At 38.4% G+C, this 15,986-nt stretch overlaps 1 protein-coding gene across 5 annotated transcripts in view; it reads left to right on the forward strand.

The window, feature by feature from the left end:
* The window catches only part of LOC102268452 (torsin-1A-interacting protein 2), a 44,612-nt gene that overhangs the window by 22,423 nt on the left and 6,203 nt on the right, over positions 1 to 15,986 (forward strand). For 2 of the 5 annotated variants that reach the window (XM_070384855.1, XM_070384853.1), the window contains exons 2-4: positions 10,274 to 10,452; positions 12,374 to 12,883; positions 15,732 to 15,836. In XM_070384855.1, the coding sequence (XP_070240956.1) occupies positions 10,419 to 10,452; positions 12,374 to 12,883; positions 15,732 to 15,836 (649 nt within the window). In that variant the 5' untranslated portion in view covers positions 10,274 to 10,418. Of the gene's footprint in view, positions 1 to 6,616; positions 6,738 to 10,273; positions 10,453 to 12,373; positions 12,884 to 15,731; positions 15,837 to 15,986 lie in introns of those variants that run through there. The other 3 variants (XM_070384854.1, XM_005901558.2, XM_070384856.1) reach the window with 2 other exon arrangements.

Consider the following 15,986-nt stretch of genomic DNA (forward strand, 5'->3'; position numbering starts at 1 on the left):
AAAGAGAAGGCTATCTTGGGTTGTGGGTGACTGAATTAAGATTCATCTCTAAGTTGTAGCAGAACATAGTCCAGGCAAGCACACATGCAAGAAAGAATTCCATGACATCCAAGGGTAGGTGGCAATCATAATACACGTGTCTGTAAAAGTGAGTTGAGAGCCATACCCCTCTATTTCTGGAGTCTCCCCTGGCAGCCCTTGAGTCAATGCAGTCTTTGGAACACAGCTTAAAAACTGCTTGTTACAGAGGAAAAATAATGGCCTTGCAGCCAGCTGACCTGAGTTTGTCTTCTAATTCTGACATTATTAAATGAGCTTGGGCATTTTAACCTTTTTTGTCCAGTTTCATCTGTGAAATAAGTTGTGTAATAATACCTACTTCATACTGTTGTGAGGTTTAAATGTGATACATGTCTATCAGCATAGTAAGTCTTTAGGATGAGGAGAGGTATAAGAGAATGAGGCAAAAGTTAGAACTAGGGATAAGATAGAGTCTCAGTTTTAGAATAAGGATTAAGGCCAACTGTTAGAACTGGATGCTAAATTATCAAAAATTTCTTAGGTCTTTTCTGATGAAGGACAAGATTTATCTTGTAACTGAGGCTAAGCCTGTAGTTGTGTGATTCAATGGTCTGAGATGAAGATTAAGAGGCTTAGAGGGATGAATAACCCAAGGCAGATCCTTGTCACATTTTTTAAGGCCCATTTATAGTCATAATTGTGGTAGATATAACTTATTATATGATTTATTATCACCTGAGACTTTACACAATGCTAAAAAAAGCAATTAGAGAAAAGTTGAATGTGTGTAAATTTACCCAGGTCATAGGTGCTAGAGTCACAATTCACACCTAGATTTGGAGTGCCTTAGTAGGTTTACTATGTGGTTTTATTTTTGTTGTTGTTTAGTATCATGGTTAACAGCTAGGGTCCCACAGTCAGAATACCTGAGTTCAGATCACCTGAGTTCAAATCCTAACTGTCTCTACTAGCTGTGGGTTCTTGGGTAAGATTCTTAGCCTTTCTTTGTCTCAATTTCCTCATCTATAAAATAGAAGGAATATTAAGTCCATACATCATAAGACTGAAGTTCCCAGGATGGAATAGAGGTTGGGTAAGGTCCTACTGCTCTCCCAGCCCCAGTTTTATTCTTGAGAGTAGCTTTCCTTTGTTCTGTCTCCTCTCAGCTGGTTGTGACAAAATGCATAGGAAACTGTTGTTGAAGCGTGCCTTTGTAACATAAGTTCCCTGTGTGTGGGCTCAGAGTTAACCCTTACAGGTTTTTCATTTTGATTCTTAACTTTTCCTCACAGAAGCTAATGCATTACATTTTATTACTCATTTAAAAAATTTATTAACATCAGTCATTTTATAGAAAAGTGCTGAAAATAGTATTCACCTATGCACCCAAATCTAAAATATATTAACATAGGAAAGATGTCCTGTGCTCTTGGATTGGAAGAATTAATATTGTTAAAATGGCCATACTACCCAAAGCAAAGCAGTCTACAAAATGTAATGTGATTCCTTATCAAATCACCCATGACATTTTTCACAGAAATAGAACAAATAATCCTAAACTTTATATGGAACCATAAAAGACCCAGAATTGCCAAAGCAATCCTATGGGGAAAGAACAAAGGAGAAGGCATAACCCTCCCAGACTTCAAGCAATACTATAAAGCTACAGCAATCAAAATGGGATGATATTAGCACAAAAACAGATATACATGGATCAGTGGTACAGAATAGAGAGCCCAAAATTAAACCCCCACCCCTGTGATCAGTCTTCAACAGAGGAGACCAAAAATATACAATGAGAAAAAGACAGTCTCTTCTGCAGGTGATGTTGGAAAAGTTGGACAGCCACAGGTAAATCTGTGAAGTTGAAACACACTCTCATTGCATACAGAAAAGTAAATTAAAATGTCCTAAAGACTTAAACATTGAAACCATAAAACTCCTAGAAGAGAACATACGCAAAACATTTGACATAAATCATACCAATATTTTCTTAGGTCTGTCTCCCAAGGCAATAGAAATAAAAACAAAAATAAATGGGACCTAATTAAACTTACAAGCTTTTGCACAGCAAAAGAAGCCGTAAACAAAAAGACAGCCTACAGACTGGGAAAAAATATTTGCAAATGATGCAGCTGACAAAGTCTTAATTTCCAAAATATACGAACAGCTGATACAATTCAACAACAAAAAACGAACCCAAATGAAAAATGGGCAATTTTCATACAATAGTAGGATACAAATTCTACTCAAGTTTTTATAAACTAGGAGACACTGAAACATATACAGGGACATAAAACAGTTGCAAAAATTTCATGAACTAAAGATACTGAAATCATACACTATAAATCTTAATCATGTTGAATTGGTTCATGGTGCTTCTACTTTTCTGTATATTCGTTTTGATAATTTTTGAGAGTTTTATATTGAAACTCCAAATAAAAATCTTAATTTTAGTGGAACTATCTGTAATTTTGTTCTGTATTGTCCAAGTCTCCTGTAATTGTGAAAGAGAAAAAGAAAAATGGGCAGAAGACCTAGATAGACATTTCTGAAAGAAGACATATAGATGACCAATAGGCACATGAAAAAGATGTTCAGCGTCACTAATTACAGGAATGCAGATCAAGACTATAATACAATGAGGTACCACCTTACACCAGTCAGAATGGCCAAGATTAAAAAATGTACAAATGGAATTTTCCTGGTGTGCAGTGAATAAGAGTCTGTCTGCCAGTGCAGGGGACATGGGTTTGATCCCTGGTCTGGGAAGATTCCACATGTTGAGGGGTAACTTAAGACCACGTGCCACAACTGCTGAGCCTGAGCTCTAGAGCCCACAAGCCACAATTCCCGAGCCCACTTGCTGTAACTTCTGAAGCCTGCGAACCCTAGAGTCTGTACTCCACAAGAGAAAGCCACCACAACAAGAAGCCTACACATCGCAAGAAGAGTAGCCCCCACGCTCTGCAGCTATAGAAAGCCCAGCCCACAAAGCAACAAAGACCCAGTGCAGCTGAAAATAAATAAAAATATTAAAAGAGAAAAAGCAGCTCTTCTTAGAAAAAAGGTCTACAAATAGCAAATGCTAGAGAGGGTGTGGAGAAAAGGGAACCCTCCTACACTGTTGCTGGAAGTGTAAGTTGGTGCAGCCGCTACAGAAAACAGTATGGAGCTTCCTCAAGAAAACTAAAAATAGAATGACCATACAACCTAACAGTCCCACTCCAGACAAAACTATGATGCAGAAAGAGGGAATTCCCTGGTGGGTCAGTGGTTGGGATTCTTTGCTTTCACTACTGAGGCCCTGGGTTTAATCCCGGTGGGGGAACATCCTGCAAGGTTCTTGGCATGGCAAAAACAAAAAGATACATATACCTCTATGTTCATAGTGCCAAGACTGTCCACAGTAGCCAAGACATAGAAACAGTGTAAATGTCCATGGATAGAAGATGATATGTATAATCTAAAATATGACTCTAATGAATTTACGGAAGGGAAAGACTCACAGACAGAGAATGGACTTGTGGTTGCCAACGGGGGAGGGAAGGTAGGGAGAGGCGTGGAGTGGGAGTTTGGGGTTAGCAGATACAGAGTATTATATACAGAATGGATAAGCAACAAGGTCCTTGTGTAGCACAGGAATTCTGTTCATAGATAAAGTATACTAACATTTTGCCACATATACCTCATTTTTTAAAAAGTGCTTAACAGATGACAGTTGAAACTCATTCTCATCCTCTTTCTATCCTTTCCTCCACAGAAGCAAACATGTATCTTTTCTGATCATGTGTTTAATTTTTATGTACATTTAAACAATGTACATTGCAATAAAAAAGTTGAACACTTTCAACATTTTATTACTCAGTACCAGTTGTATATGAACTGTGTTATGCATCAGTTTGTAAAATCACTCTCACAACTTGTAATTTTGTGTGTTCCAGGCTGCTAAACTTGGTTTTATTACTGCAGTGCAGAGATCATTCTATGTACCAAACAGTGAACAACACCTGCCAGGTTGTCAAAGCATTACCATTGGTACATTGAGACGGAGCAGAAAGGGTGTGCCCTAAAAGACAGAGCCAGGGGACATCCATGGTGGTCCAGGGGCTAAGACTCCGAACTCCAAAGCAAAGAGCCCAGGTTCAATCCCTGGTCAGGGATCTAGATCCTGCATGTCACAACTAAGAGTTCACATGCCGCAACTAAGACCCAGTGCAGCCAAGGTTAAGGCTAAGTCGCTTCAGTCGCATCCGACTCTGTGCGACCCCATAGACGGCAGCCCACAAGGCTCCCCTGTCCCTGGGATTCTCCAGGCAAGAACACTGGAGTGGGTTGCCATTTCCTTCTCCAATGCATGAAAGGGAAAAGTGAGAGTGAAGTTGCTCAGTCATGTCCAACTCTTAGCGACCCCATGGACTGCAGCCTACCCGGCCCCTCTGTCCATGGGATTTTCCAGGCAAGAGTACTGGAGTGGGGTGCCATTGCCTTCTCTATCCCTCAGCCTACTCCCTGTTGTATTCTCCATAGACAATAAAACCTTATTACTTGAACCTGATTTGAGCCCTCATGGAGACAGTGAAAGGAAAACAGTAAGTTTTGCTGCAGATTTCAGGATCACAGGGAAGAAAAGATACCTGCCAATGATAAGGCTAAGTTTTATTTAAGTGGGAAAATGAATCATTGTAACCTCTATAAATGGGGCACTGAAAACCAGTATTTCACAATTGAACCTGTAAAGAAGGGATTGACTAAAAGCGAACATCCTCTGTGCTAAATGAAGCATGTAGGTCTTCATCAGTTTGTTTTATTTTTTTTCCTTTCAAGATACCATCAAAGATGGGTGGTGGTGTATTTTGAGATGCTCATGGATGGTTTTTCCTGAAGCTGCAAAAAGTTTTCAACATGTCCATTTTCCATCAGAATGAGGTGCTACCTCAGTTCTGTTATACAGTCCAGAGGTTTCTAATACGCACATTTCCTGGTATGGATTAGACACAGTTCAAAAAATTGACCTGCCTCTGGAATCTGCCTCCAGGTCTCCCAGATACCCCACCATGTAATTTTTTCTGAAGATACATCAAGAACTTCTGTGATTACATCATTTCTTCCTTGTAGCCTTGAGGGAATACTGGTTCAGCTATGAACAGCAGTGTGTGTCAAAGGGTCTGAGTGAAATGGGCTACAGAAATGATGTGTGCCTTGTGATAAGAAAGGCATATATTGAGCACTTGTAAAATTATAGATATATCTCTGGTGTTCCTTTGCAGATTACTTACTGACTGCAACCTAGTTTCCAAGTAATATGTTTTTGTTTTTTTTTTAAGCATTCAGTTAGGTTTACATGAAATAAAGTTTATTGAAGATATCCTACATGCAACAAGGTGCACAGATTTTAAGCTTGATGGCAAATGTAACCACCACCCCAGTAAAAATATAGAACACTTTAATTACCCCAAAAGGTTTTCTCATGCCCTTTTCAAGTCAGTAGTCCTTACCCTCAGAACCACTTCTGTTTTCCATCACTGTAGACCATTGGCCATTCTAGAACTTTATATAAATGGGATCATTTGGCATATAATCTTGTGTGTGGCTTTTTTCCCTCATCACATTTTTCAGATTCATCCATCTTATGTATCAGTAGTTGGTTCATTTTTTTTCCATTTAATTATTTTTGAATTACTCTATAGTATTTATCAGAGAAGGCAATGGCACCCCACTCCAGTACTCTTGCCTGGAAAATCCCATGGACGGAGGGGCCTGGTAGTCTGCAGTCCATGGGGTCGCTAAGAGTTGGACATGACTGAGCAACTTCACTCTCACTTTTCACTTTTGTGCATTGGAGAAGGAGATGGCAGCCCACTCCAGTGTTCTTGCCTGGAGAATCCCAGGGACAGGGGAGCCTGGTGGGCTGCCGTCTATGGGGTCGCACAGAGTCAGACACGACTGAAGTGACTTAGCAACAACAACATAGTATTTATAGGCTTCCCAGGTGGCGCAGGTAAAGAATCTGCCTGCCAATACAGGAGACACATGAGACTCAGGTTTGATTCCTGGACTGAGAAGATCCCCTGAAGTAGGAAATGGCAACCTACTCCAGTATTCTTGCGTGGAAAATTCTTTGGACAATGGAACCTGGTGGGCTATAGTCCTTGGGGTTGCAGAGTTGGACATGACTGAGTGCGTGCGCACACACCCACACACACCCACACACACCCACACACACCCACACACACGTAGTATTTTATGCTTCTTAAATTGTATATAAAGGCTTTAATATTGTACATTTATGAATTTTTGATACATAAGTTGTTAATTGCTGTATATAATATTACATTTAAAGAATATGCCACAATTTAAAAAATCTAGTTTCTTATTTATAGACATTTAAGATTTTCTCAGTTTTTCCTCATTTTTTTTTAACAATGCTGCCACAAACACCATTGGGCACTTTAGGAAAAGTTGCTCTAAGGTGCATGTCTAAAAGCAGAATTGCTGATTTGTAGAATGTGTGTGTCAACTCCGCATTGCCCTATTGCCCTCCCAGGTTGTAACAGGGGCCTCATTGTCAGTACAGGTCTGCTGCTGCTAAGTCGCTTCAGTCGTGTCCAACTCTGTGAGACCTCATAGACGGCAGCCCACCAGAGTCCTCCGTCCGTGGGATTTTCCAGGCAAGAGTACTGGAGTGGGGTGCCATTGCCTTCTCCGCAATACAGGTCTGAGTATCTCCAAATCCTCACCAACACTTGGCATTACATTTTTTTTTTTCCAATCTGGTGGTCGTGAAATGGTATCTCATCATTAATTTTTGCATTTCCTTGCCTACATTTCTTACCAATTCATTAGACTTTTAAAGTCCTCTTTTTATTTAACTGCTTGTTCATCTCTTTTGCCCACTTAAACAAAATAGCAGTATTTGTCTCTTAACTGATCTGGGGTAGTTTTTATGTATTCTAGATATTAATCCATTGATGATTATATGTGTTGCTGATAGTTTTCTAGTCAGTGAATTTATCTTTTAACCTTGATTTTGATGATTTGTATAGAGATTTAACTTTTTAAATGTCATCACATTTGTTCCCCTCATCGTTTAACCTTGAGGTTATAATGGTATTCCCCACTTTCTTCTGAAAATTTCAAAGTTTTGCACTTTACCCTTAGGTCTCTAATCTTCAATTGATTTTTGTGGAGGTAGAAATCTAGTTTTTTTCCCATTTGAAAAATCAGTTGTCCCCAAACTGTTTACTCGCTAATCCATTCTTTCTCTTTGTCACTCAGTTTCCTTTACTTAAGTGTGTGCATATTTCCTGGCTGTCTATTCTGTGTTATGTTTGTCTGTTCTAATGCCAGTACCCTATTGTTTTTAATATCTTGATATATCTGGTAAAGATTTCCCTCTTTCAGAATTCTTTTTTCTTCCTTCAGAATTATCTTGACTCTTAATTCTTTACTGCTTTTTGTGAATTTTACAGTCAGCTCACTCATTCCATAAGAAACATATAACAGTACAAAAATTGTCTGAAGATTTTGTTTCAAATTGCAATGAACTTACAGATTATTTTGGAGGGAATTGGTGTTCAGTTCAGTCACTCAGTTGTGTCTGACTCTTTGCGACCCCATGAACTGCAGCTGACCAGGCTTCCCCGTCCATCACCAACTCCCAGAGCTTGCTCAAACTCATGGCGATCACGTCAGTGATGCCATCCAACCGTATCACCCTCTGTCGTCCCCTTCTCCTCCCACCTTCAATCTTTCCCAGCATCAGGGTCTTTTCCAGGGAGTCAATTCTTTGCATCAGGGGGCCAAAGTATTGGAGTTTCAGCTTCAGCATCAATCCTTCCAATAAATATTCAGGACTGATTTCCTTTAGGATTGACTGGTTGAATCTCCTTGCAGTCCAAGGGATTCTCAAGAGTCTTCTCCAACAACACAGTTCAAAAGCATCAATTCTTTAGCGCTCAGCTTCCTTTATAGTCCAACTCTCACATCCATACATGACTACTGGAAAAAACATAGCTTTGACTAGACGGACCTTTGTTGGTAAAGTAATGTCTCTGCTTTTTAACATGTTTTCTAGGTTGGTCATAGCTTTTCTTCCAAGGAGCAAGTGTCTTTTAATTTCATGGCTGCAATCACCATCTGCAGTGATTTTGGAGCCCCCCAAAATAAAGTCAGCCAGTGTTTCTACTGTTTCCCCATCTATTTGCCATGAACTGATGGGATCAGATTGAATGTAGAGTTTTAAGCCAACTTTTTCACTCTTCCTCTTTCACTTTTCATCAAGAGGCTCTTTAGTCCTTCTTCGCTTTCTGCCATAAGGGTGGTGTCATCTGCGTATCTGAGGTTATTGATATTTCTCCCGGCAATCTTGATTACAGCTTGTGCTTCATCCAGTCCAGCATTTCTCATGATATAATGTGCATATAAGTTAAATAAGCAGGATGACAACATACTGCCTTGATGTACTCTTTTCCCGATTTGGAACCAGTCTGTTGTTCCATGTCCAGTTCTAACTGTTGCTTCTTGACCTGCATACAGATTTCTCAGAAGGCAGGTCAGGTGGTCTGGTGTTCCCATCTCTTGAAGAATTTTCCACAGTTTATTGTGATCCACACAGTCAAAGGCTTTGGTGTAGTCAATAAAGCAAAAGTAAATATTTTTCTGGAACTCTCTTGCTTTTTCGATGATCCAGTGGATGTTGGCAATTTGATCTCTGGTTCTTCTGCCTTTTCTAAATCCAGCTTGAACAACTGGAAGTTCACAGTCCATGTACTGCTGAAGCCTGCCTTGGAGCATTACTTTGCTAGTGTGTGAGATGAGTGCAATTAGCATTAAATGACCTTGAATCTTACTGTCTATACACACAGTATATTTCTCTACTTGGGTCCTTTTTATCTTCTTCAGTAAAGTTTTAATACTTTTCTCCCTAAAAGTTCTTTTTTTAAAAAATAGTTTTATTGAGGTATAATTTACATACCATAAGCTTCACCCCACTCCAAAGTCCTTGTATATGTGCTGTAGATTCATTACTAGGTGCCTTGTAGTTTTTATTATGAGGTGCATGCATGCGTGCTTGGTTGCTTTAGTCGTGTCCAACTCTTTGCAACCCTATGGACTATAGCCCACGAGACTCCTCTGTCGCTGGATTTTCTATGTATTTTTGAAGTTTTGCCTCATCTGCTGTATTCACCTGACCTCTTGCCAACTGACTACCACTTCTTCAAGCATCTCGAAAACTTTTTGCAGGGAAAACACTTCCACAACCAACAGAATGCAGAAATGCTTTCCAAGAGTTTGTCAAATCATGAAGCATAGATTTTCCTGCTACAGGAATAAACAAACTTATTTCTTGTTAGCAAAAATGCGTTGATTGTAATGGTTCCTATTTTGATTAATTAAGATGTATTCAAGCCTAGTTATAATGATTTAAAATGAAAAAACCCAAACCACAATTACGTTTGCACCAACTGCTTATAAGATATAATTGAGTTTTTATTGCTTATAAGTTACCTCTGGTTTTGATTCCTTTTGTATACAGCTTTTAATAATTGATATATATTCTTCTTTGATCTACAGTCCATGGGGTTGCAAAGAGTCAGACATGACTGAGTGACTAAACACAACAACTTCTTTGAGCAGTGTATAGAAGGGCATTGTATAAAGAGAAAACTGTCTCCATGTTTTATAAAAGAATACTGTAAGAGAACCACTCTTAGTGATGAAACTCCAAATGTGTATTTGCTCTTCCTAATACCAAGACAGCCACCTTCATCTGTAGGTCACCCCTGTGCATGTTCCTTGTTAATGAAAAATGGAAGTTTCTGGTAGGCAAACTCTGAGAAATTTGTATGGGACAGAAATTGAAGATATAAGGGAAATCTGCAGTGATTAACTCAGCACTGACTTAAATTTTTACTCTTGGAATTACTTTTTATTTCAGTTTCAAAGGTGTTTCCTTAAAGATTCTGGTCACTTGTTCTTTCTTTTTACATCCTTCCAGACACACTAGAATGTATTAGGAGGTTATGTCATCTATACAACGGTTAATAATCTGAAGCTTTTTTTTTCTGTTTATCGTCTAGGATTTGGAATATGAGCCTCATGAAAGCCAGAAAACATTTTTTATCCACTAGAAAAGTTTCAGAGAAGAAATAGTACTCAAACTAAGCAGATTTAGTAAATAAAGATGAACTAGTCATTTTTCCTATGTATGAATAAAAAAGTCTTTTTAATTCTTCTCATTTTGTTTTAGTCACTGTATATATGCCTTGTTTCCTGGGTCCACAGGAAGCATGAGCCTGTTGGGACTTGGGAGAAGAAGAAACCAAGATATCTTTACAAGGAAATCCAGATACTAACAGAAAGTACCCCAGAGTCTGAAGAGATAGAACTCAAACATGACCGACAGAGGACTTAGGGATCCTCCAGAGGGTAAGACTCATTTGTACAGCACAAAGTTTGTGCTGTTGGAAACTAAGGCTGTGCTGAGAAAGTCTCTGGTGATTAAAACTGAAGTTTGGAAGTAAAAAAGAAGTTAATTTCTTGATTTATTATGATTCTTATTCTTTGATATTTACTGAATTTTACCATCATACCAGACCCTAATTATGAAGAAGATTAAGTTTTAGAGACTCCTGTAGTATTGGGAAAATACATCTTAAAAAAGTATGATAGACAGATCTTTAGAGTTATATTTTTAAAAGTCAAGTTAGCTGTGATATGCTATATAGAGAGAGCAGGATCTTTCAATTATAAGGAAAGATGAAATTTAAATTCTTCATCCTGCCCAAGTGTATATATAGGAAATATAGGCAAAATATGAAATAGATTTTTTGGAAGAGAAGGGCATATTTAAATATTTTATTAAGGATATTTTTCAATATATAAAAATAGCACAGTATAATGAAGTCACATGTACTCAACATCTAACTTCAACTTTTACCTACATAATGCTACTCTTGTTACCTGCCTTGAAATATTTAAGTGCAAATCCAAGACATGATATAATTTTGTTAGTACTTTAGTTTACATCTCTTAAACATTTTACATCTCTTTACATTAAAAAAAAAAAAGAACCAAAATAGCTCTGTCACACCTAAAAATAAATTGTTATTCCACACTATTCTTCATATATACAGCCAATATTCACATTCTCCAATTGTCTCATAATCTCTTTTTCTTCACAGTTGGGTTTCTAATTTTTTTTTCTTTACATTTGGGTTACAGACTGCATTTCATTGATAAGTCTTTTTGGTTGCTTTTTTTTTTAAACTTTATTATGGAAAATTCAAACATATATAAAGTAGAGAGATGAAATGAATTCCGTGACCCAGCTTCATCTGCTGTCAACATATGGCTAACGCTGTTTCATTTATACTCTCTTACTTCTCCTTATACCCATATCATTGTATTGAAGCAAAATCTAGATATCATATAATTTTAGCCAAAATACTTGAACACTTATCTCTAAATGGTAAAGATTCCTTTTTAAAAACATTACCCCATTCCTTTATCATACCTAGAAGATGAACCAATAATTCCTTAGTCTCATCAAATAGCTGGTATTCAGATTTTCCTGATTATCTCATTAATACTTCTTTAAAAGTTGGTTTGTGGGACACTGGATCTATAATGTGGTCCACACATTGTGGATGTGTCTCAAGTATGTCAATTGGTCACCCCTCCTTTTTTTATCTTTTCTTGCCATTTATTTTTATTTCTTGCTGTTATTAAAGAAACAGAGTCTTTTGTCTCTTAGAATTTCAATCATTTTGAGTTTTTCTGATTACATTCCTGAGGCATAATTTAATGTATTCCTCTATCCCTGTGTTTCTTGGAAACTGGTAATTAGCTTTAGAAGCTTGATCAGATTCTGCTTCAGTTTGGCAAGAATACCTCATAGGTAGTATAGTGTACTTCCTATTGCATTGAATTTGGGAAGTTAGAAATGTCTGATTTTCCTTCTTTTTGTGGTATTAAGATTCATCAGTGGGTTCAGGAATTGTCAGCCAGGTTCATTCATTATAAAATTCCTCTTCAGTCTTTCGAATAATGGTTTCAGTTGCTATTGATGATTATTGCCTAGGTTGTTTCATTAGGGAAGAGGATGTATTTAATATTACCAAAAGTTGGTTTGCCATTCAAAATAGTTTTCAATTAATATTATTTGTTAGATTAGCATGATAATAAATTTGGGTAATCAGTCACCTTTAGTGAAAGTCAAGAGAAATAATGTTTAGGAAGAGTGCCTCTTAAGCCATAAAAATCTATATAAATATTTTTATTAATCAGGGACCTTGTTGAAATAAAAATATAGGGAAATTTTTAAAATTATAAATTTTTGTCTCAATAGACCCTCAAAAGGATTTGGAAAATGATCCATCACTAAATACTCAGGAGGCTACAGTCACTACAAGTACCACTGAAGAAGCTCAGACCCCAGACCCTGCCCCTGGGCTTAACAAAGACCACCAAGAGATAGAAACAGTTGGCCCAGGAAGTACAGATACAGATGCTCAATCAGAAAATCCAGATGAAACAGATTGTGGGAAGTATCTAAAGGATACAGAAGGTGAGAACAGCCAGAGTTTTCAGGGTGGAGAACAAGGCCATCAGCTCTCTTCAGAGAGTCTGAGTGAAGACCCTGTGGATCCAGAAACCAAGTGTTCTCCAAGTGACAAGGTAGGAAGAACAGACGCACACATAGTGGGCAGCTCTGCAGCCCTCCCTGAGCACGTCAGTGACGGACCCGGAGCATCTCAGGAGCCGCCAGTCGTTGACCCTCAGGATGCCCAGAGCCCTGGCCATTCCAGTGCAGGGCTGGAGAGCCAGCACACACTGAGGAGGCGACTGCTGGCACCAGGTGAGAGAAGCCCTGAGCCTGTGCTGTTGTGTACTGTTCTGTCCTGGGAACACAACATAGGTGGGACCCTTCTTTTCAGAGAGCTTTTCTTTACTTCATAGGATTAAGGCCTTTGCATCTTGCCCAAGCTCACAAAGAGATATGACTACATTGAGATTAAATGAGGTTTCTTATCTCCTAAGACTTCCCTGGTGGCTCAGAAGGTAAAGTCTCTTCCTGCAATGTGAGAGATCCAGGTTCAATCCCTGGGTTGGGAAGATCCCCTGGAGAAGGGAATGCAACCCACTCCAGTATTCTTGCCTGGAGAATCCCATGGACAGAGGAGCCTAGCAGGCTATAGTCCATGGGGTTGCAGAGTCAGACACAATTGAGCAACTAATGCTTTCGCTTTCAAGCTAGCTCATTCTGCTCACTACATTAAGATGCTTCCCACTTATACATAAGCTGCATTTTCTAACAGTTTCTATTTATTTACTGTATGTATGATTTTTTTTATTTTTTACAGGTATGACTTAAAAATTTCGCCCCTAGCCTTTTCTTTATTTCTTACGAGCATATTTTCGCTTTCACTTTTTAAAATCTTTTATTTTGGGGGAAACTAAATGCTACATAAATCAAGAGATAGGTATATTTAAAAACCAGCATCAGTGGTATAGTACCCTTGAAGTGAAGTGTTAGTCACTACAGTCTGTGTCTGATTCTTTGTGACCCCATGGACTGTAACCCGCCAGGCTTCTCTGTCCATGGGATTCTCCAGGCAAGAATACTGGAGTGGGTAGCCATTCCCTCCTCCAGGAGTTCTTCCCAACCCAGGGATTGAACCTGGGTCTCCTGCATTGCAGGCAAATTCTTTACCGTCTGAGCCAGTACCCTTAACTCAGTCATATTTCAGTTTTATAGGACTTTGAGCAAATTAGTTATTTCTCTGTACTTGATTTTCCCCACCTGTGTATTCAGGAGAACAGCTTCCTCACGAAGAATAGTTGCAGTGTGCTCAGTCTTTAACTGGAACTCAAGAGATATGGATTCTAGTTGCAGCCCTACCACTTCCTAACTTGGGTGACTTTAAGCAAATCTCCCAACTTCCTGGTACTTCAGTTTCCTATTTGTAGAAATGAAGAAGTTGAACAAGATGATATCCAGCTGGTTTCTTCCAGCTTTTACCTTCTGTGATATTATGGAGTTGGATTGTGTGGATTTGTGTTTTATAAGTACTCTAAAAGCTCAGCCTGAAATGCCTATTTGCCAGAGCAAAGGAATATAAAATGTAAGACATTGTTTTTGTTGGACTTAAATGCGGACTAGAATTCCATGTTTCAGTGTAAGTCAATGACTGATCTCAAATATGCATTTCATTAGTTTACTATTAACTTGAGTGAAGACAAGGGCTGTGTCTCACTCATTGTGTTTCTGTGGCTCTTGGCACAGAGAAGTGACTTTATGAATATTTGTTAAATGAGCAAATGATAGGATTTGTATATGGACCAATATGTGCCATCAGAATTTCAGTGGTATGCAGGTTCACTGAGTAGGGGAAGAAAACATCGTTTTAAAAATGCAGTATAATGTGTGAGAAGCAGCTTAATATAATGGAATGAGCTTATCTAATCCCATGGACGGAGGAGCCTGGTGGGCTGCAGTCCATGGTGTCGTGAAGAGTCAGAGATGACTGAGCAGCTTCACTTTCACTTTTCCCTTTCATGCATTGGAGAAGGAAATGGCAACCCACTCCAGTATTCTTGCCTGGAGAATCCCAGGGATTGGGGAGCCTGGTGGGCTGCCGTCTATGGGAACGCACAGAATCGGACACGACGGAAGCGACTTAGCAGCAGCGGCAGCAGCAGGTGATAAGAAACCTCTTTCTAATCTCAGTTTGGCCTTGGGCAAAGCCCTTGACATCTCTGGACCTCTTGTCACGGTAGGTAAGGTAGGAGGCTAGAGTAGGTGATCATTACAGATCCTTTCAGTCCTTAAATTCTGTGACATATTTTAAAAACCCATATTTTGGTGTGATCTGACTAAATGAACTATTCTTTATAGGTGAAGATGACTGTACTCCTTTATGTTAATAGAGTATGCTATTTGAGTTATTTCTGTAGTAAGGATTATGGGCAGTAGTCAGCTGTCATTGTTATATGAGGTGCCTGGCTGGGGTCAGGCACACATTTTGACTCTAGAGGGATTTAGCTCAGAGTCTACAAAATACTGTCTCCTTTTCACCAACACATTTTAAGATTGATATCACACCCCATACCTGCAATTTTATATAGTTCATAAATTTTCTTAACCTTGTCGTCCTTGTTTCATATACCTCTCATTAAGTTTCAGGCTTGCTTTTTTGTAAGCTATTTTGCAAAATAAGCTATTAGTGTATAGTAATCTCTTCTGTCTTTAAACTTAGTGTCTATTATTTGCATATTTGGGAGTTGAGGAACCTTCTGAAATATAAATACTGAAATTAGAGCATCACTGCCCTGTGATGTTGAGTCTTGTGTATAGTTAACATTTCTTAAATTCCTTCTTAGTTCTGTACATTTTGTCAAATCACATATAGGTTTGGCTGCAATCTTGTTTCTTGGTCCTTGATGTAAGGACTAGTGAAGAATTATGGATGTAACAACAGTATCCTTAAGTGATTTCACAGCATTTTATTTTATTCTTCTAAGTAGAATGAAGTAGAATAGTGAGCCTTAAGTAAAAGACAGGAAAAATAATTAGCTTTGTACAAAACAAACTTTTATGAAGTATGGCATCCTCAGTCAAATTCTTTGCTTTGATAAGAAGTATAAAGGAATGCACATTCTCCTTAGTGTACTGCCTAATAATAATGTTTTGTTTTGTTTTCCAGAGACTGAGACACATCAACAAGAAACACAAGAATTGGAAGAAAACAAAGAGAAGAATGCCCAGGGTACCATAAGAAGGATTGATAAAAAGAATTTTTTGAGCTATGGTGAGAACAAAAGTGGTCTTACTGCAGTAATTCACATTCAGAAATCTGCAGAGAAATACCCAGAAAACTAGCAGATTTAACAGCTTTAGCATTGTTTTAAGTTTTTTTTTTAATGTTTGATAGTAATATTAGAACAAAGCAATTGAGTTT

This window comes from Bos mutus, chromosome 16 (genome assembly GCF_027580195.1).
Source record: "Bos mutus isolate GX-2022 chromosome 16, NWIPB_WYAK_1.1, whole genome shotgun sequence".
NCBI classification, from domain to species: domain Eukaryota; kingdom Metazoa; phylum Chordata; class Mammalia; order Artiodactyla; family Bovidae; genus Bos; species Bos mutus.